The following is a 21,455-nucleotide window of genomic DNA, read 5'->3' as shown; positions in this document are numbered from 1 at the left end:
CGGTGGCCGAAGAGGAAGCCGAGACTACTTCAGCAGCCGTCGAAGAGAAAGAAAGCACGGCGGCTGAGGAAGAAGCCGAGACTACTCCAGCAGCCGACGAAGAGACAGAAAGCACGGTGGCCGAAGAGGAAGCCGAGACTACTCCAGCAGCTGACGAAGAGACAGAAAGCACGGCGGCTGAGGAAGAAGCCGAGACTACTCCAGCAGCCGACGAAGAGACAGAAAGCACGGCGGCTGAGGAAGAAGCCGAGACTACTCCAGCAGCCGACGAAGAGACAGAAAGCACGGTGGCCGAAGAGGAAGCCGAGACTACTTCAGCAGCCGACGAAGAGACAGAAAGCACGGTGGCTGAGGGAGAGACAGAAAGCACGGCGGCTGAGGAAGAAGCCGAGACTACTCCAGCAGCCGACGAAGAGACAGAAAGCACGGCGGCTGAGGAAGAAGCCGAGACTACTGCAGCAGCCGACGAAGAGACAGAAAGCACGGTGGCTGAGGAAGAAGCCGAGACTACTCCAGCAGCTGACGAAGAGACAGAAAGCACGGTGGCCGAAGAGGAAGCCGAGACTTCTTCAGCAGCCGACGAAGAGACAGAAAGCACGGCGGCTGAGGAAGAGACAGAAAGCACGGTGGCCGAAGAGGAAGCCGAGACTACTTCAGCAGCCGTCGAAGAGACAGAAAGCACGGCGGCTGAGGAAGAAGCCGAGACTACTCCAGCAGCCGACGAAGAGACAGAAAGCACGACGGCTGACGAAGAGACAGAAAGCACGGTGGCTGAGGAAGAAGCCGAGACTACTGCAGCAGCCGACGAAGAGACAGAAAGCACGGCGGCTGAAGAAGAGACAGAAAGCACGGTGGCCGAAGAGGAAGCCGAGACTACTCCAGCAGCCACCGAAGAGACAGAAAGCACGGTGGCTGAGGAAGAAGCCGAGACTTCTCCAGCAGCCGACGGAGAGACAGAAAGCACGGTGGCCGAAGAGGAAGCCGAGACTACTCCAGCAGCCGACGAAGAGACAGAAAGCACGGTGGCTGAGGAAGAAGCCGAGACTACTCCAGCAGCCGACGAAGAGACAGAAAGCACGGCGGCTGAGGAAGAAGCCGAGACTACTGCAGCAGCCGACGAAGAGACAGAAAGCATGGTGGCTGAGGAAGAAGCCGAGACTACTGCAGCAGCTGACGAAGAGACAGAAAGCACGGTGGCCGAAGAGGAAGCCGAGACTACTCCAGCAGCCGACGAAGAGACAGAAAGCACGGTGGCTGAGGAAGAAGCCGAGACTTCTCCAGCAGCCGACGAAGAGACAGAAAGCACGGTGGCCGAAGAGGAAGCCGAGACTACTGCAGCAGCCGACGAAGACACAGAAAGCACGGTGGCTGAGGAAGAAGCCGAGACTACTCCAGCAGCCGAGGAAGAGACAGAAAGCACGGCGGCTGAGGAAGAAGCCGAGACTACTGCAGCAGCCGACGAAGAGACAGAAAGCACGGTGGCTGAGGAAGAAGCCGAGACTACTGCAGCAGCCGACGAAGAGACAGAAAGCACGGCGGCTGAGGAAGAGACAGAAAGCACGGTGGCCGAAGAGGAAGCCGAGACTACTCCAGCAACCGACGAAGAGACAGAAAGCACGGCGGCCGAAGAGGAAGCCGAGACTACTCCAGCAGCCGACGAAGAGACAGAAAGCACGGTGGCTGAGGAAGAAGCCGAGACTACTCCAGCAGCCGACGAAGAGACAGAAAGCACGGCGGCTGAGGAAGAAGCCGAGACTACTGCAGCAGCCGACGAAGAGACAGAAAGCACGGCAGCTGACGAAGAGACAGAAAGCACGGTGGCCGAAGAGGAAGCCGAGACTACTCCAGCAGCCGACGAAGAGACAGAAAGCACGGCGGCTGAGGAAGAAGCCGAGACTACTCCAGCAGCCGACGAAGAGACAGAAAGCACGGCGGCTGAGGAAGAAGCCGAGACTACTCCAGCATCCGACGAAGAGACAGAAAGCACGGCGGCTGAGGAAGAAGCCGAGACTACTCCAGCAGCTGACGAAGAGACAGAAAGCACGGCGGCTGAGGAAGAAGCCGAGACTACTCCAGCAGCTGACGAAGAGACAGAAAGCACGGTGGCCGAAGAGAAAGCCGAGACTACTCCAGCAGCCGACGAAGAGACAGAAAGCACGGTGGCCGAAGAGGAAGCCGAGACTACTCCAGCAGCCGACGAAGAGACAGAAAGCACGGCGGCTGAGGATGAAGCCGAGACTACTCCAGCAGCCACCGAAGAGACAGAAAGCACGGTGGCTGAGGAAGAAGCCGAGACTACTCCAGCAGCCGACGAAGAGACAGAAAGCACGGCGGCTGAGGAAGAAGCCGAGACTACTCCAGCAGCCGACGAAGAGACAGAAAGCACGGCGGCTGAGGAAGAAGCCGAGACTACTCCAGCAGCTGACGAAGAGACAGAAAGCACGGTGGCCGAAGAGGAAGCCGAGACTACTCCAGCAGCCGACGAAGAGACAGAAAGCACGGTGGCTGAGGAAGAAGCCGAGACTACTCCAGCAGCCGACGAAGAGACAGAAAGCACGGTGGCTGAGGAAGAAGCCGAGACTTCTCCAGCAGCCGACGAAGAGACAGAAAGCACGGCGGCTGAGGAAGAAGCCGAGACTACTCCAGCAGCCGACGAAGAGACAGAAAGCACGGCGGCTGAGGAAGAAGCCGAGACTACTCCAGCAGCTGACGAAGAGACAGAAAGCACGGTGGCCGAAGAGGAAGCCGAGACTACTCCAGCAGCCGACGAAGAGACAGAAAGCACGGTGGCTGACGAAGAGACAGAGAGCACGGTGGCCGAAGAGGAAGCCGAGACTACTCCAGCAACCGACGAAGAGACAGAAAGCACGGCGGCTGAGGAAGAAGCCGAGACTACTCCAGCAGCCGACGAAGAGACAGAAAGCACGGCGGCTGAGGAAGAAGCCGAGACTACTCCAGCAGCCGACGAAGAGACAGAAAGCACGGTGGCCGAAGAGGAAGCCGAGACTACTCCAGCAGCCGACGAAGAGACAGAAAGCACGGTGGCTGAGGAAGAAGCCGAGACTACTCCAGCAGCCGACGAAGAGACAGAAAGCACGTTGGCTGAGGAAGAAGCCGAGACTTCTCCAGCAGCCGACGGAGAGACAGAAAGCACGGCGGCTGACGAAGAGACAGAAAGCACGGTGGCCGAAGAGGAAGCCGAGACTACTCCAGCAGCCGACGAAGAGACAGAAAGCACGGTGGCTGAGGAAGAAGCCGAGACTACTCCAGCAGCCGACGAAGAGACAGAAAGCACGGTGGCTGAGGAAGAAGCCGAGACTTCTCCAGCAGCCGACGAAGAGACAGAAAGCACGGCGGCTGAGGAAGAAGCCGAGACTACTCCAGCAGCCGACGAAGAGACAGAAAGCACGGTGGCTGAGGAAGAAGCCGAGACTACTCCAGCAGCCGACGAAGAGACAGAAAGCACGGCGGCTGAGGAAGAAGCCGAGACTTCTCCAGCAGCCGACGAAGAGACAGAAAGCACGGCGGCTGAGGAAGAAGCCGAGACTACTCCAGCAGCCGACGAAGAGACAGAAAGCACGGTGGCTGAGGAAGAAGCCGAGACTTCTCCAGCAGCCGACGGAGAGACAGAAAGCACGGCGGCTGACGAAGAGACAGAAAGCACGGTGGCCGAAGAGGAAGCCGAGACTACTCCAGCAGCCGACGAAGAGACAGAAAGCACGGTGGCTGAGGAAGAAGCCGAGACTACTCCAGCAGCCGACGAAGAGACAGAAAGCACGGTGGCTGAGGAAGAAGCCGAGACTTCTCCAGCAGCCGACGGAGAGACAGAAAGCACGGCGGCTGACGAAGAGACAGAAAGCACGGTGGCCGAAGAGGAAGCCGAGACTACTCCAGCAGCCGACGAAGAGACAGAAAGCACGGCGGCTGAGGAAGAAGCCGAGACTACTCCAGCAGCCGACGAAGAGACAGAAAGCACGGTGGCTGAGGAAGAAGCCGAGACTTCTCCAGCAGCCGACGGAGAGACAGAAAGCACGGCGGCTGACGAAGAGACAGAAAGCACGGTGGCCGAAGAGGAAGCCGAGACTACTCCAGCAGCCGACGAAGAGACAGAAAGCACGGTGGCTGAGGAAGAAGCCGAGACTACTCCAGCAGCCGACGAAGAGACAGAAAGCACGGTGGCTGAGGAAGAAGCCGAGACTTCTTCAGCAGCCGACGAAGAGACAGAAAGCACGGCGGCTGAGGAAGAAGCCGAGACTACTCCAGCAGCCGACGAAGAGACAGAAAGCACGGCGGCTGAGGAAGAAGCCGAGACTACTCCAGCAGCTGATGAAGAGACAGAAAGCACGGTGGCCGAAGAGGAAGCCGAGACTACTCCAGCAGCCGACGAAGAGACAGAAAGCACGGTGGCCGAAGAGAAAGCCGAGACTACTCCAGCAGCCGACGAAGAGACAGAAAGCACGGCGGCTGAGGAAGAGACAGAAAGCACGGTGGCCGAAGAGGAAGCCGAGGCTACTCCAGCAGCTGACGAAGAGACAGAAAGCACGGCGGCTGAGGAAGAAGCCGAGACAACTCCAGCAGCCGACGAAGAGACAGAAAGCACGGCGGCTGAGGAAGAAGCCAAGACTACTCCAGCAGCCGACGAAGAGACAGAAAGCACGGTGGCCGAAGAGGAAGCCGAGACTACTTCAGCAGCCGACGAAGAGACAGAAAGCACGGCGGCTGAGGAAGAAGCCGAGACTACTCCAGCAGCCGACGAAGAGACAGAAAGCACGGCGGCTGAGGAAGAAGCCGAGACTACTCCAGCAGCCGACGAAGAGACAGAAAGCACGGCGGCTGAGGAAGAAGCTGAGACTACTCCAGCAGCCGACGAAGAGACAGAAAGCACGGTGGCTGACGAAGAGACAGAGAGCACGGTGGCCGAAGAGGAAGCCGAGACTACTCCAGCAACCGCCGACGAAGAAAGAGGAAGCCGAGACTACTTCAGCAGCCGACGAAGAGACAGAAAGCACGGCGGCTGAGGAAGAAGCCGAGACTACTCCAGCAGCCGACGAAGAGACAGAAAGCACGGCGGCTGAGGAAGAAGCCGAGACTACTCCAGCAGCCGACGAAGAGACAGAAAGCACGGCGGCTGAGGAAGAAGCTGAGACTACTCCAGCAGCCGACGAAGAGACAGAAAGCACGGTGGCTGACGAAGAGACAGAGAGCACGGTGGCCGAAGAGGAAGCCGAGACTACTCCAGCAACCGACGAAGAGACAGAAAGCACGGCGGCTGAGGAAGAAGCCGAGACTACTCCAGCAGCCGACGAAGAGACAGAAAGCACGGCGGCTGAGGAAGAAGCCGAGACTACTCCAGCAGCCGACGAAGAGACAGAAAGCACGGTGGCCGAAGAGGAAGCCGAGACTACTCCAGCAGCCGACGAAGAGACAGAAAGCACGGTGGCTGAGGAAGAAGCCGAGACTACTCCAGCAGCCGACGAAGAGACAGAAAGCACGGTGGCTGAGGAAGAAGCCGAGACTTCTCCAGCAGCCGACGGAGAGACAGAAAGCACGGCGGCTGACGAAGAGACAGAAAGCACGGTGGCCGAAGAGGAAGCCGAGACTACTCCAGTAGCCGACGAAGAGACAGAAAGCACGGCGGCTGAAGAGGAAACTGAATCGACCTCAGAAATGCCAACTACAACTGCAGAACCTATCGACGAGTGCATGCAGTACACACCACCGCCTCCGGCACTCAAACACCTGTACGTGAAGCTAAAACCACACTTGAATGTCACCTCTCGGGAACCTACTCCACCCCGCAAGACTTTCCCTAGCTACCGTAAGCTCATTAAAGACATCAACAAGGTCTCTCCTGCATCTGGTTCCTTCAAGCAAAGAATCGAAGGAGTCATCTCCAAGTTCCAGGCGGCAATTAGCGAATCCATTGCCTCGCAGTTACAATTTTTCGAATCCACCCGCATCAACATGCTGTTCCAGTTGAAAAACTTCGTCCAAAAATCGTACAACGCGTTCACCGATCTCGTTGACCAATCGTTCGAGAATAGTGGCGTGTGCACGGGCCGGGCGAAGGAGTGTTGGGACAAGCTGCAGGACGGGCTGCCTCGCTTTATGGACGAGATGAATCAAGAGATCGTGACGTGTGACGACATCTTCAACGCGAACATGGAGAATCCTCGCGGTGTTTCGGTGCGTCAGGTGACGGTGAACCGGATCAGCCAGGAGTTTGGACACATCCAATCGAAATGTCTGGGCAGTGGGCATGGAAACACGCAGACCCTTACCTGTCTGATGAAGAGTGTAAGTAACGCGAGCTGGTATTGAATGAACGCTTCCTGTTCTAATACTGTTAAACGATTGTTGCAGCTTCCTCACTATGTGCCCCGGAGTGCAGCATACTTCAGCAGCCTGCAGAACGTAATCAGCCAAGGAACCAACCTAATGGGATACGTTACAACGATGGCGCAAAGCTGCTATCAGACGGCGTATAGCACACGTACCGAGCAGTTCAACAACGGCATGACGAAGCTGAACCGTTGCGTGCAGGGAGGAAAATCCAACGATGTCGCGCTAAACAAAGAGCTGGACAAATAGGACAAGGGAAAGGTCACCCCCATCAACCCTTCCCCCATCCCCCCCACGCTGCCTTAACATAAGGCGGAAGCTGTTATCATAACGATAATCTTAGTTTAAAAGTAACTCACCGGGGCATGTAAAGAGACTTCAAAAGCACAGCCTTGTGGAAATGGCGATAAAAAGGGAGTGAAAGAAAACCCTTCCGGAATGGATATTTCCGGTATCGAGGAGGGACACATCAACCCTTTTTTTATTTTCGTCGGCTCTCGTCGTGTGTGTGTGTGTGTGTGCGGTGTGTGCCCATAAGATTACCCCTTTTGTTGTTGTGGGTGAGTAGTTTGACCATTTTTTACCGAAAGAAATGGGGTTGCGCGTCGACATGTTTTTGGAAATGTGGCAACCAGTCTGTCCAGGGCGAGAAAAAGGAACCAAGGGAAAATCCTCTGGGAAGGGTTTTACAACGTGTTTATAGTTTATCAATTTACCCGTTCATTACATGCAGTAATGGAATTATAATTCATTATGGATCCCGCTTCGCAGCATGCTACGAGATTTTCACCCTATTCGGGGCCGCTCGGTCCATATGCTTTGGATGTGATAAGAGGCTTTTCTTCCGTGGGTGGACATTCCGTATGGTGCGCAGGATTGTACGAAAGAATGTATGGGACTGCATTAAAATTCCAAACAGGTCCGGGCGAGATGTATGGGACAGCCATTAGTTAAACTCAACTGTATGCTAATCGAACCGGGCAGCACAAAGAACGCAATCGAGGGGGATGGATTGTCGATTGATAAGGTGGACCTAGTGGTGAGCTGAATTTCAAATCCTAGCAAAGACCCCGCTGAAACTCCTTTATCGGAGCCTGATCCTGATGACCCTGATTGCAGTACGACTGGCGATGACATTAAATTCCCCCCAGAACTTAAAGTCCTGCAGGCTAGCCGAATGGAAGAAAAATCGATTTAAATTCAAATCCAGCATCGCCCAAAGTTTACTGCCGGATTGCAATGGACAGGCAAACAACCCGGACAAAACCGGTCAGCCCTAAATCGAATTTGAAGGGTTGATTTACGCTGTGATTGATTCGTAGCCAATTCTTCGTACGTAAGTGGCCCAACCACCGTAACAAGAGACGCAAGCGAGAGAGAGACCAAATGGTTTCGGTGCTCGGTTCCGAATTGGCCTCTCGAGCTGTAGGGTGTGTGAGCAAACATTTACCATATTGGGCTGACAATGAGCGTGTCACCGGTTCTTGGTTCTCCCACCCCCCGGAAGAAATACATAAATCAAATGCAATAAACGTTCGGGCTGTAAAGGTAAAAGCTGGACGTTGGCCAACAACAGGCGGAAGAATGTCTCAATTTTAAGGAAATTATATCCCATTCTCAAAACACCCATTCCGGCCCGAGAATGATCGTTCGAGACCAGCCTGGGGGCCATTAAGCTGAAACATAAGGCCACCCTTTTCCGCTTGGGACGACCATCTTGCCTAGTCGGGTTTGTTCTATCCCGGCAATGATTTAGGAGAGGATAAATTGTGACGACAGCTTGTGTTGACACAACCCCAAAACACGAGTCACTTGAGGCGCCCTGTCCGAACGCCTACCGTACCAAGCGGCTGGTTGGAACAAGGACAATAGTTGTAAGTTTGGAAATGGCGCTCGCTAAGCGCTCTTGTCGAACCTTTCGAATAACCCCAACGTATCTGGTGGAAAAGAAAAGGAAGCAAGCGAAAGGCCACTTACCGGGTGAAGATGACTTGCTGCGTGCCGTTAGGTCCTGCTGCTTCGACTTTGACTGCACATGGTTCGTACCGTCATGGTCCACGCGAGACGCCATTGCACCGAAGCGCAGATCACGCCGCTCAAGATCATCACTGTTCTTGCGCTTGGTTGCGTGCGGTGCTCGATCTTTCGCCCTCCCATCCTCAAGCTCCGAGGCGTCCGAGTCCGAATGCAGCGTCCGCACACCGTGCGGCGACGGATGCTGTCCAGCCTCCCGGTCACGAAACAATTCCAGCTCGGCCCGATTCGCGAACGGTGCTAGATGTGGATGAAGATGGTGAAGATGGTGGTGGTGGTTGGTTGGCTGTGACGGATGATCCCGGCCGTGGTTGTGCGGCATGTGCAGGTCGCGATCGTTTTTCGCTCGGTTCGCATTTAAATTCAGCTCACGCTCAGCGGAATCTCTTTGATGTTGCTGGTGCCTTTGATGTGACGGGACCGCGGCTACCGCGGTGGTGGACGATGCTGTCGCCGAGCTGGGCGCGTGATAGAGATGTGGTTGATGGGAGACGGCAGCCGCTGATCGATGCGGCAAGCCCTGATCGATGGCTGATGATGGCTGCTGCTGTGCTCCCGCTGCATTGCGATAGTACGACGAGCTGGGCGGCGATGAGCGGAACGGCGAGAGCGATAGCTGGGGACGATGCAATGCCGGGCCGGGCAACGTGGGAGACTGGGCGCGGCGATGTTTGGCCGGTTTTTCGTCCTCTTCCCGGTCGTCCATCTCGATGTCGGATTCGTCGCGTTCCTTTTTGATCAGTTGCTGGTGTTGCTGCTGTGATAATGATGCAACGGTCGTTGGAATTATCGATGGCAGGCTGTACGTGGTGGCCGCCGTCGTAGCGGTCTGGGACGCGCTAGGGCTGGAGGTGGAGGAGGTGGCAGTGCTGGTGAGGAGTGGGTTTATCCCCAGCGGGAAAGCGGCGGCCGACGATTCGAGCATGCTACGCTTCAGCAATCCTAGACCGGTGGCGGCGCTGGCGGTGTCCGCGTTCAGCAGGCTCAACCCGGCCGGACTCTGGAGCATCATATCCCGAAGGCTCATCAGGCTGGCCGGATTCAGGTACAGGGGCTGTTGATGGTGCGGGGAGCCGTGCAGTGCCATCGAGGAAACGGGTGGCATCGACATGTTTAGTGGAGGTGGTGCTGCCGTGGACAGAGGCGGCCCAGTGGACACTATCGGAGCTGGCGGTTGCCCAGGAGCCATCGCTATCGGATGATGCCATTGAGCTTCGTTGTTGAGCCAAACTTTACCTGTAGAAAAGGACAAGAGAGAGCCAGAGAGAGAGAGAGAGAGAGAGAGAGAGAGAAGAACCAGAAACAAAAATCAATATCAAGTGCGAGTTTTTCCCCCATTTCAGTGCCTTGTAAGACTGTCGGTGTAACCTGTCCGATCGATATAACCTCGAATTCCATCACCTCAACCGAGCGGGAAGCGTCATCGTCTTGGCAAAAACAAACCCATCGGCCACTTGCTAAAAGGTGACGCCAGCTCATCGTCATCACTATCTTTCCCTTCCATTCAAACAGCGGTAAGAAACGCAACTCGCCGACCGAACGTCATTGACGTGATTAAACCGACCAACCGAAAGGACTACTGCGGCAAGTATCAATCCAGGAACAGGAACGCGTTCGTTTTGTTGTTGTTGCTGTTGTTTCTTCTGCCCTACGCACAAGAGAAAGGCCATCCCACACGGCCTTGCTGCTGTTGCAGCTGTTAATTCGTTTTTCTTCTTGTTGCCCTCTAGTTCATTAATAACGTTCGCCCCAGTTCGTGTCTGGCGTTCGTCTGCGGCTTCTTACTCGCTTTGCTAACAACGCTTTGCTTGAGCGACGCACAGATCGATACCGAAACGGCTTGATGGCGTGTTTGTCCTTCAATTTCTGCACCCGAAATGAGTGAGCAAGGTGATGAACATAGCGCCAAAAAGGATGCGAATTGGTTCGGTTAAAGATTGAACTGAAGTTCTATTGATAAAAATCTACAAACGCATTTTGGTACTTCTCGAGAAAAAATATTAATTCTTGAAATTTTGACGGTGTTTTGGTCCAGGCTCTCCTAGTGGGGGGTTATTGAACTTAAAGAAGTATTTTAGAAATATTATTGATTGAAAATATTCCACCTTTACTTAATATCATCTGTTTCTAGACGATGAATTTGGAAGCGTTTTTCTCAAGAATAGAACTAGACATCATAAATCTCGATTTCTTGAAGACGTTTTTCGACATTCAATAAGCAAAACAGAGATTCTAGAAAGTTTGTTGAGGAGCTGTTATTGAATCAAATAGATCTTCAAGGAATGGCTAAGTTGTCTAATTGCAGCAAAGGTATTTTATAAGCATAATCTTATTAAATATTCCTAATCCTCCAGGAACAGGTGTCTGATCTTACTGGATATATTTTTTCACTTTACTTTATATGCTATATTTAAAAGAATTCTTAATACATGAATTTTTGAGGATGTTTTACCACATTAAAGAGTAAAAATCATGAAAGAGTAGCATGAAAATCACATACAATTTTTCTGGAATTAATTAACGATTCTCCAATTTTAGTAATAATCTCACCCGGACAGCACGCCAGCACACTCATACACGTCTTACAATTAAAGAGTTTTCCGCAGCCAGCATAAAAGGGAGACGGTACACATTAAAGCACCAGCGCTCCAGCATCTTAGCAAAGATTCAGCAAACAGCCAACTTCAAGAAATCCCTCACATCGTGTTCCATCGTTTTTCCCTCCACGCTCCAAAACACACATACCAGCAGCATCGTGTGCACACACACACTTTGTTTCGCTCCCAAAACTCCCAGCGTCCCCATCGCAACCGGTTGGGTGTCAATGGGAAACTATTGCACCGCTGCACGCCTCCTAGCCGTGCAGTCTCGCGGGACTGCTGATGAGTAGTTGGCGGGCAGGCAACAAAGCAGAAATCCTTGCCCACCGGGATGAGAAATTTGCACAGCATCCCTAGACACACACACCCACACAGCCACGAACGAGGAAGAATGCAAGGTTAGGGCAGCAAGAGCAGTACGATGCTTTTGTCGTCATCGTTACGGAGCCGGGGCTACTACTGCTAGGTACTAGGTGATGAAGATGAAAACGGTATCACAAGTGACACTTGACGCTGCTCGACGGAGACGGAGCGCGCTGGGCGAGGAAAATTAGTCTATCGAGCGAAATTGATGAGGTCGATGACTGGTTTGGTCTGTCCGTCGTCACAGTTTTGCATCTCCCGTCGTCGTCGTCGTCGTCTGTCCTTAAGATTTCTTTGGGTGTAATGGGAAGGTTAAAAAATTGGAGGATGTCTAGATTTATCCCGAACGACTAACGAGCGCACTACTTTGTTTGCAACAATTAGCAGCTCTATCAAGAAGCAGCACCGATGGTCGCAACTTTCGCAGACTTGCACCCCGCACTTCAAGCATAAGAAGCTAAAAGGAAAGGACAGCCGAAAACCCTCACCCACCCAGTCATTAAAATCTGCTTCGGACCGATGCGGTGTGCGGTACATAATCAATTTAATTAAAAGTATTTCTTTAGCGACGGATCCGGCTTTTAATGGAAATTGATTTTTACCTATACCCGGATCGATCCGGGATGAAAGGAGACACACACACACTCATCGCCTTATCAGGCGACTGCAGAAGGCGGGCATGTGTGTGGGAATAAAACTTTGGGGTGATTACAGAATTTCATTAGTAACCGAAGTTCGCCCTCGCCCGGGTTTATCCTATTGTTCGCGTGCGTTATCGTCCCTTTTTTTCCTGTGTGTCCATCGTGTGTGTGTGTGTGGAAATGTAAAGTTCCTATTTAAACTACAACCCACCTACAGCCCAACCAAAGGACCCCGACATCCTGGCACATATGGCAAGTCAACCATTTATGTACAGGTTCGCTCTGCATACACATACGAAGTCGTCGACGACGACGACCGTGATAACAATAAAAGTGAACCACCACCCTCTGAGTCCTGAGACCATGTCCTCTCCATGGAACCGGCCGTGTTGTTCGCTGCTTCTGTCTCTCGCGCACACACACAAAAGCACGCTCTCGCGCGCGCTCTCTCTCTCTCTCTCACCCTGGTGCTGTGTGTGAAAAGTTGGCTGTGATGCTGTCGCTGTTTTGCTCGTTATTGCTTTTGAAATGGAAAACTGCGTTGTGACATGCGCGCCATCCATTGGTTGGATCGATAAAGCATCCAGGCACTCGATGCGGGCCGGTCGGTGTTGGGGAGCCGGCCCGCCACAAACATATTTGAATGTCGAGGCAGCATAAACTCGACGCGGGCACACACACACACCAGTGGGTTGCTGCGAATAAAAACGGGGCGGTTTGTCTTTGTCTCTTTTTTGCCTTTTCTCACCCCCCCTCAGTTTTTCTCACACGCATTGCCTGCTGCGAATATATGTGTGCGAGAGAACGATTTTACATATTTCACCTCGATTAGCTTTCGGTTCGGAGTTGGTATGGTAACGGGATTCGCGGCATTCTTTTTTAAACACACACGCCTAAAAAAGGGTGTGAAAACTCGCGCATTTAGGATTGAAAACGAAAAATAAAAGATGGTGAAACGGGTTCACGGGAGTGGTCCTTTTTACCCTTACCGGGTTGTTTGTTGGGTGTGTGCGTGTGTGTGTGTATGCATAGCCCTATTATGTGTGATAGCGCGCTATGTAAATCAATGCACATAACCCGAACACGCAAGGCACAGTAAACCAGGCGCCGCTCGTGTTCGCTGCACGATTATTCAAATTGGATGCCCTACTGAAACGCTTCTGTGTGTGCTTCGTACCTGGGGCTGGATGCTATGTATGTAGTGGTATTTAAAGAATCCTTATCCCACACTTTTTTACGCAAGCGTTTGTGTGTGTGCGTGCGTGTGGAAAACCAAAATCGGATTGGTGAAAATTTTCAAGCCAATCACAAAGTGCTCCCGAACAGCACGGCAGCCGTTGGACGCCTTTTTATGATAAAATATGAAATTGTATATTCTATGTGCTCTGTGTCCGTCCGCTCATTCCACCACGTGCGCGCGGGGCTGGAAAACTCTCGTCCTCCATCCCCCCTCTCCCCCCCGCCCGATACGGGAAGAAATGACCCTTAGGATGGGGAGAAAATCGTGGCCAGGATACGAAATGGAAGAAAATGGAGCTTCTTATAGCTTGGGAGTGCTGGGGAAAATCCCCCAGGGGGAGGAAAGGGGAGAGGATTGGGGAGACACACACACACAAACACACATACGACGAGGCAAGCGTGGAAAAGTTTTTCCATCAGTGGGGTTCTGCCACCGTCTGGGAGGGCGCACGCCAGCAGCAGCAGCAAGGAGGTATGGATGATTTTTATTATTATTTTATACATTATATAAGCCCGCATACATAAAAGAGTAGAAAATGGAAAATTTCATTTGGTCCATTTTTCTTTCGGTTGCTTCGTATCGCCTCCCCCCCCCCTCCCAGGTTCATCTCCTCTTCCTGCCGGGCTCTAACATGGGTACGATCTTGTGTGGCATTTTCTTTCTTTTTCTTTATCGCTACGGACGTTCGTTAGCCTACCCCATGGTGGCTCGCACTCTTCTGGCATGCTTTTCCGGTTCCGGTGAAAAATGTAGCATTTTTCCCAACCCCCCCCCCCCACCTTCCCCCCGCAAAGCAACCTTGTTTGCCTTGCACGGAAACGATGGCATTTGGTCCGGAGGAGTTCGGGTCCTGTTTGTTCACCGGGGTTTTTGTTTAGAACCGTTCTCGGCCGGGCTGACTGGCTGCCCGTGTCGTCCGGGACCTTCTATTTTGCTCATCGCAAATCATCGGACCGACCGAGCGTTGGCGGACTTTTCAAACAAAATCAAATCAATCAACTGTGTATGTGTGGGTGTGCGGGGATCGAGCCGTTTTCCGAGTGATTGTACTGCCATAGGGGTTTCGTTTGCTTCGTTTGTTGTTCGCGGGAAGGAAAGCAAACGTTCGGGCTCCTTGTCACGAACCTGGCGCTACCGCCATTGTTTCCGTGTGCGCTCGTTATTTGTCCAAAATGAAAGTATCAATATTTGATTTTCTAATTTCAATATTTGAACGTTTCATATTTTATGGAATGGCGTGGTACGAGCAACTTGAAGAAAAAAAAACGAGAGGAATTCCTGAAGAGTATGTCCTGATTTCTTGAGAAGAATTAATAAAAGGACCTCTCGCATCAAATAACGTTCGAATGTGGGACCGATAGGCAGTTGTCACCAGAGGTGGGCGATGAAAAAAATGGCGCAAAAGTGAATTTAAAATAAAAAACCAGTACCCTGCAATCTCTCTCTGCTTGATCCAAACACATACGATGCCGTTCAGCAGACAAGCCCGCAACTAATCCACAAAAGTTGCAGAGGTCCCGGACAAGAAAAGGGAAAATCTCCTATCAAATGCCAAATGTCCGTAATTATCTACGGGTTGGTGAGCGTCAAAAATCCCGATTGCCGTTCCGAACAATCGCTACCCTTTCTTGGTGCGCCTTCCCGGGTCCTTCGCGACGTACCTCACCCACGTGACACGTGAATGAAAGGGAAAACTGGGAATGAAAGCTCAATCCTTCACAGGACGCAACCGTGCATTCAAAGGTCGGACGGTATGAAACATCTTGCGCAGATTTCCGTTCCGACTTAAGCGAGATGAAGATTGAAGGAGGAAAACGAAAGCTGGCACGAGCTGGAACCAGAGACTCAATTTCGCCCACCAGCGATCGAACGCAAGGGGTCTCAATCCTTTTTGGGAAGCGTGAATAAAAAACGAGGCTTAGAAAACGTTACCGTAATCGGTGAAAAGAATCGGTGAATTGCGCACCTAAATTCGATCCTTTCTTTGTGTGTCCCCAGCAACAAAACATGGATCTTCTCTGGCAGGATTTTTCCCCCCAAAAAAACAAATCTTTAACATAATATCTTTCTTTGCTCTGCAGACCTAAGCTGACAACCGTACAGTGGCATCTGAAGCAACAAAACGTTCCAAAAATTCGATTTCACTTTTCAGGGATTGCGTGGTTTTTCTGTACGGCTGTATGTAACCTTCAATTACTGCGAAGCTTCATTTTCTTCCTGCAATCGAAAGTGATGCAGCGCACGCGCTAATACAAGCAAAGGATCGTCCTCCACCTTTCGGCTGAAGAAAGGATCATGAAAGGAAAACCCTTTCATCGGTTTTTTGGCGAAGCGTGACAAACCCCTTTTCGTCGTAATGCGGCGAAAAAGGATTGCTGGTGGCAGACGCCCGGACCCTACCCTACCTGGGACTGGAACCCTCAAGCTCCGGATGACTTTGACTAACCACGAGCGCGATCAAGGATCAAATTGCCCTCGTGCCAACGATTCGAAGATGACACACGCTCGGCGGTTGAAACGGCGTGTAAAAGGATCGTGTAATTTATGACCGTTCCTTCGGAGGTTTGGAGGTCCTAACCCTCACAGGATCGATAGAGTAACGGAAGCAGTCGAACGGGTTTTCCGATCGGGTATAATAAAAAGGGATCGATCCTTGGAACCTTCCTTTCTTAACCGATGAATGGCGGGCTTTTCTTCGGGCCGGCATAATGGCGCGCTCGTGCCCGTAACGCAATAAACACACGCGCCCGAGCTCTCTAGCACGTGACAAACTAACGGCTCGCAATGATCCGCAAGCGAAGGGTTACGCATCGCAAGCCGAACCGAAAGCAGAAAACATGCGGTCGATTAGCGATTCAGAGCTGCCTGGTTTTGGCTTCCTCGCCAACGAGGTGGAGTTTGTTAATTGGCCACCGGTCGAAATAAGCAGCCTCCCCCGAACGAAACAAAACTTTTGAACCTCCGATCCGGTAATAATAAATTAAATAAATTTATAACTCCAAAACCATAACGCGCCGCGGAATATTTTCGTGCAGATCGTGTGTCGAACCGGTGGCAGCTCATGCACAACGAACGTTGCTTAAGCAGCCCGGGTACATGTCATAAAGTGACAAGCGTTTGGCGCTTTAGCCAAAGTGACCGAACGGTTTGGTTTGGGGTTTTAACGCTTTTTTTTTTGGCAAACAACCCATCGCTCGCTTATCGCACAGTGAAAGCTTGTGTTTATTAGTACGATTTTTGGACCGCGCAAAACATAAAAACGGCAATGACTAGGCAAGCAGAAGACGGCCCGGCAAACAAAAACACAACGCCGAATACTGCTCACTCTTCAAACACCTGACGTGGGTTAAGTTTTTCGGACGCTTGTGCGATGTGAAATAATTGTACTCATAAAATGGATCCAATGGATGGATTTTTTTGGTGATAAAAACACTTAAGACGATTAGAAAGAAGCTGCCCCGATCCGAAACCGATTGCTCGGAAATAAATTAGCAACTGGTAAGTGCGGTGCGCGAAAGGGAAGAAGATATTCATGAAGGTGCTGGCCCAATCTGATATCTGTCTCATTTGAAGCTGAAACAATTTAAACGGCACATCAATATACGGCACGGGGGCACCCGATCGTTGGCCGAGTGCCGAGTGAACCGTAACCAAAACCGGTACCATCATCATCATTTAATGGAATGGCGTGTACGCACACGGATACAGGCCGTGTATGTTGTGTCCGTTGGCTTATGGACCGTTGTCAAGCAATGAATTTTGATAAGACGCCGGAGTGTGAGTTAGGTAATATCGTGTGCGGTTTTTAATGTCTAGCATAATGGGCTGACTCGTCACAGTGGGACAGTGAGTGATCAAAAAAGGTAGGTGATAATTTTTGTTTTTGGGAAATTGTATTAGTTTCTCTCTCAAACGTCAATAAAGAAGGAACTCAAAATTGTAATGCAGAAGAATTGTCTACGTAAGGTACATAAGGCCCTATGTAAAAACTAGCCATGTTTGTGCTCTCCAGTTGATGAAGTGGGCTTGGGCGTTTACATGAAGAATTGGACTCAGAGTCGTTTGTGCAGTGTATTTCCTTGTTGAAATATTTCTATCCCTTCTTATCCTGTGGATTGTCTAGTTCATCTTCAGAGTCGAGTATGTCCAAAAAGGTTCAATGTAATACACAATTTTTGAAAGATAATTGTTTAATTCCTTTAAATTTTCTTTACATTGAAAGATCAAAATTTATTGTCGTCAAATTAATTAAATATTTTTACAAATAAAAAAGTCCTGGTGAGGCAGTCCGATAACTGAGTGGTCCGGTAACTGCTGGTGTTCTTGCTCTAACGCGACAGCAACGGGTTTTGATTTCGATCTGGTCTTTTTAACCTGACATTAGGTCCGAATATTGGGCTGCATTGTATAAGTCAGTTGAGTAAGTCATTAAAAGAGCATGATCTAAAAGGTCTTTACGTCAAAAAGGAGAAGGAGAACTCCAAAACACATCTAAAAAAAAGAAAGGATTACTCAATGCTATTTTAACCTAAACCTTAAGTGATCCTTGCCATTGAGTTGCCATTGAGTCATCTTAAAGAATGAAGACATTGAGGTTGGTTCAGCTTAAAACCTTTGGAATTAGAGTTATCGTTGGGTAGTTTAGAACAACTCCTTTCAATTAATATAAAACATAGCCCTTTAAATAATCAGGAAAGAACGCTAATAAAAATTGAATTACAACCAATCGCAATACATTTAAAAATCAGTCCATTAAATTTGGAATAAAATCTGGAATTCATACTTAACTATTTGCTTATAAAAACCTATAGCGTACTAGAGAAAACTAAACACTTCCATCCATGTTTGTCCACTCTCAGTCCCAAGGTGCGCCATGTTTTAGCTGCTCCGTTTAGTGATGTTCGAATCGGAAAAAACACGTGCTGTGTTACACCGCATGAATCACACCTTGGCGGCGATAAGAAGAAGGGATGAATCACTTTGTGAGTGTGATTAACAATTATTACCGGATTGTTGTGTGAGACAGAACCTTCTCAGCGAGTAGTGCAGCTCAAGCAGGTGAAAAGTAGCTGAATTGTGATTGTGTTTAATGAGCTTTAAAAGTGTATTAAATCGCGCATTACGGTAACAAACTTCCAACATTTTCGCTCACAGTCGATCGAACCACCAAACCGTTCCACGGCCAATGATGCGTTGCGAAGAAATGCAACCCCATGCGTTTCACTTAACCCTCCACCAACCAAACGGTTACCATACTCGTGTTCGAAAATGACACAAAACGACCATGAAAACTCTCGTCCAACAAAAAAAAACCGAACCTTTCCACCGATAAAAAGCAGCCGGTCGGGCGAGCGAGAGAATTGAATAAAATTTTACAAAATCCACAACACATAAGCGCGCACACCGAGCGGAAAAATAGCGAAACACATACATAGCGTGACAGCATGCGGCCCAAAACCCTCCGGGGGCCGAATGTGGCTGATATTACATAAAACATTTAACCGAACTCTCCGTTGTACCGTTGTCGATGGCGTACATACGACACGCATAAAACCCGCCAGATGAAGGTGAACGATTCCGGCAATCGAAAAACGGATGTGCTTTTTTAAGGGTTGTGTAAAGAAAAAAAGCGATAAATTTTACAGACTACACACCGGTGTAGAACGGGACCAGCCAAAACCAAAAATTGCTTGCAATGCCCGCAGGACACCGTGCGTATGTCCGTGTTTGCTGAATATGCATAGCTGGCTGCTGAATATGCTGTTAGGAAGCTAGCTAGCGCTCTGCGCGTCTGATCGTCGGCGTCGTGGAGGGTTGCACATACCGTTAGCTTCTGTTAAAAATCGAACAAACGAACGAAAATGAAATCCACCGAAAAGATCGGAAAAAATCGAAAAAAGCAAATTAAATTATCCGTCAGATTTAGATAAAATCATCAAAACCTCGATGGAAGAAAAAAAAAACCCCGAAGCGGAAGCATGCTGCATCATGCTCGCGGCGTACACAAAAAAAACCTCCGAAACGAATGCAGAACGATGTGAGTGCGTGCGTGCGAGAGAGAAAAAAAAAACGGCAAGGGGATGAATGCAGTTTCATCCCTTTTTTGGCGTCACTCGGATTCTAAACACATTTTGGCCGACCGGCGGATGCTACCGAAATCGAAAGGCGTGCCGCAGTCACGATGATGCACAAGGCAAATAACTCTCTCTTCTTTCCCGGGCCGGGCGAGACAGGCGGCACACGGTTTGCATCCCGTTAGGCAATGCAATCCACCAACCCCTCTGACGGTGATGCATCAGCTCGCGCACCTAGAATCGGATATCGATCTCTGTTGCACCCGTTCGTGGCGCGCGCGCTCTCTTCCGGAGTCGCCGCTGTACAGATGGCGGACTTTGCTTGTTGTTTGCTTGTCCGCACGCCGTTTTGTTGCTTCCCTCGCTAGTTCGATTTGCAAACCTAAAATACACCGTTACTAGCTACCGTGTCCCGTTATGGCACGACATTAGTAATGCATTAGAATGCAGTTGGGAAGATATTGTCGGCTAGACATATTTATGATTCGCATTCAAAATGGAGTTTACGGGATTGCATTTATTCCGTATGTTCTCAAGTTATAGTTAGAGAAGTTATAGTTCTCTCTAATTTGAGGTCGATCTACACCCACCAAAACACTGGTCCAGAATCCTTCGTAATCGGATAATTTCTGAAGAATTGCAGAGCTGTTCAAGACTTCAGTTTTAGGAGGTTCAACGAGTTTCAAATTAGATCCTGATATTGGTCAGCTAGATTATAAAATTCGAGCCCAACTTTGACCTGAAGGAGCCGTCCATCAAACAATTAAGAATTCATTAGTTTAGTGAGGAAATGTCCATGGAAAGGATGTCGTTGAGGGATATCATTGGTTCTATAGAACTTGGACACCTGGTCGGTGGTAGGTGGTCTTCATACGGGCCCCGTAGAGGAGAGCGACTTTTCAATTACGTGGTATCATTCTGTCTAGTATAACCTAGGAGTAGGTCGTAAGGCCAAGAAGAGAGATAGGGAGGACTTGGACACATTACCGCGAGTCTTCTATTGGTTGAACTCAACTTTGATAAGCTCCCTTTAGATTTTGGGTCAGTCCTCTGTAGATGATATATGTTCAATTAATAATCCTGATTGAGCTATCTCAAGGTAGTTGAGATATTGGGCTATTCACCCCTATATCTCTGGATATCTTGGCTGCTGTCGGTGTTTGACAAGACCATGGAGCTTGATTATGTAGGTCTGACCGCTTGAGTTATAGGTTATACAAATCATTTAAAGGCATGCAGAAGAGATCTAATCGCATTTTTAGTCGGCATTTTATCTTAGGACCTTAATAGTTGTCGATCGAACCTCATATGGACCTATTTTCCATAAAGAGAATTCAGCATCCGGTTATAAGGCCCAAGGTCTAGCGATTCATAGAGGGCATAGGAGCTCATGGATGATTTGACTCTTTGAAAATCACATAAAACCTTCCTATTTCGATTGAAGCTTTAAGAGTAAATATTCCCAAAATCTAAGAAAAAACCTGAAAGGAATGCTTCCGGACAAACCTTTTTCCCAACAAAAGCTCACATAATTAATTTGCTGACCAGTGCAGCCAAAAAATCCCTAAAAAGAAGTCGAGTTCTCAGTCAGCTAGCCCGCTAGCTAAAGTTTCCCACGAGTTGTAAAGATTTTCCGACCGATTTTGCTTCTTTTCTCGGCCTCCATGTCACAATCAACTATTCAACTCAACGCTTTGTGTCACTGCAATGTATATCCCTACGCAATTACTTACATTTTGTGTGTGTATATGTGCTGTTCCCTGGCTGCATTTCTATGCGATCAGTAAAGAAAGCATAGATTGTGTTGTGTTATCCAAAAAAAAAGTCTCAGAATTAAAAACATGCAAAGAAGAGAGGCAGAAAGGTGCATCCGAAAAGGGACATCGGTCGTCCGGTTTCCCGAGTTTTTTTTGCCTACCTGCCTTAACAGCGCTAGGGTAAGGAATTGCATCCCTCCGCAGAGGAATCGGTGCTTAATGATCACTGGACTGCATCTCGGTCCTTTTCCCACTTGTGTGCTGGTAAGAGGGAATGAGATCACGCAATTTGCCTGCATCGGGAGTAAAATCGGAACCTTTTTTCTTCTTCGAACCCAAAACCATCCCACGGTGATGAGCCATCCTGACAATGAGGCACTCCTACGAAGGATAAAAAAAAATCC

At 50.0% G+C, this 21,455-nt stretch overlaps 1 protein-coding gene across 5 annotated transcripts in view; it reads right to left on the bottom strand.

Moving 5' to 3' along the window:
* Positions 1-21,455, bottom strand: part of LOC118510714 (protein nubbin-like) — a 108,668-nt gene that overhangs the window by 34,272 nt on the left and 52,941 nt on the right. For all 5 annotated transcript variants that reach the window (XM_036052915.1, XM_036052913.1, XM_036052917.1 and 2 more), the window contains one exon: positions 8,320-9,612. In XM_036052915.1, coding sequence (XP_035908808.1) covers positions 8,320-9,612 — 1,293 coding nt within the window. The remainder of the gene's footprint in view (positions 1-8,319; positions 9,613-21,455) is intronic.

This window comes from Anopheles stephensi, chromosome 3 (genome assembly GCF_013141755.1).
Source record: "Anopheles stephensi strain Indian chromosome 3, UCI_ANSTEP_V1.0, whole genome shotgun sequence".
In the NCBI taxonomy this organism is placed as follows: Eukaryota; Metazoa; Arthropoda; class Insecta; order Diptera; family Culicidae; genus Anopheles; species Anopheles stephensi.
The sequence above is the reverse complement of the archived record's forward strand: the minus strand, read 5'-3'. Positions and strand labels throughout refer to the sequence as shown.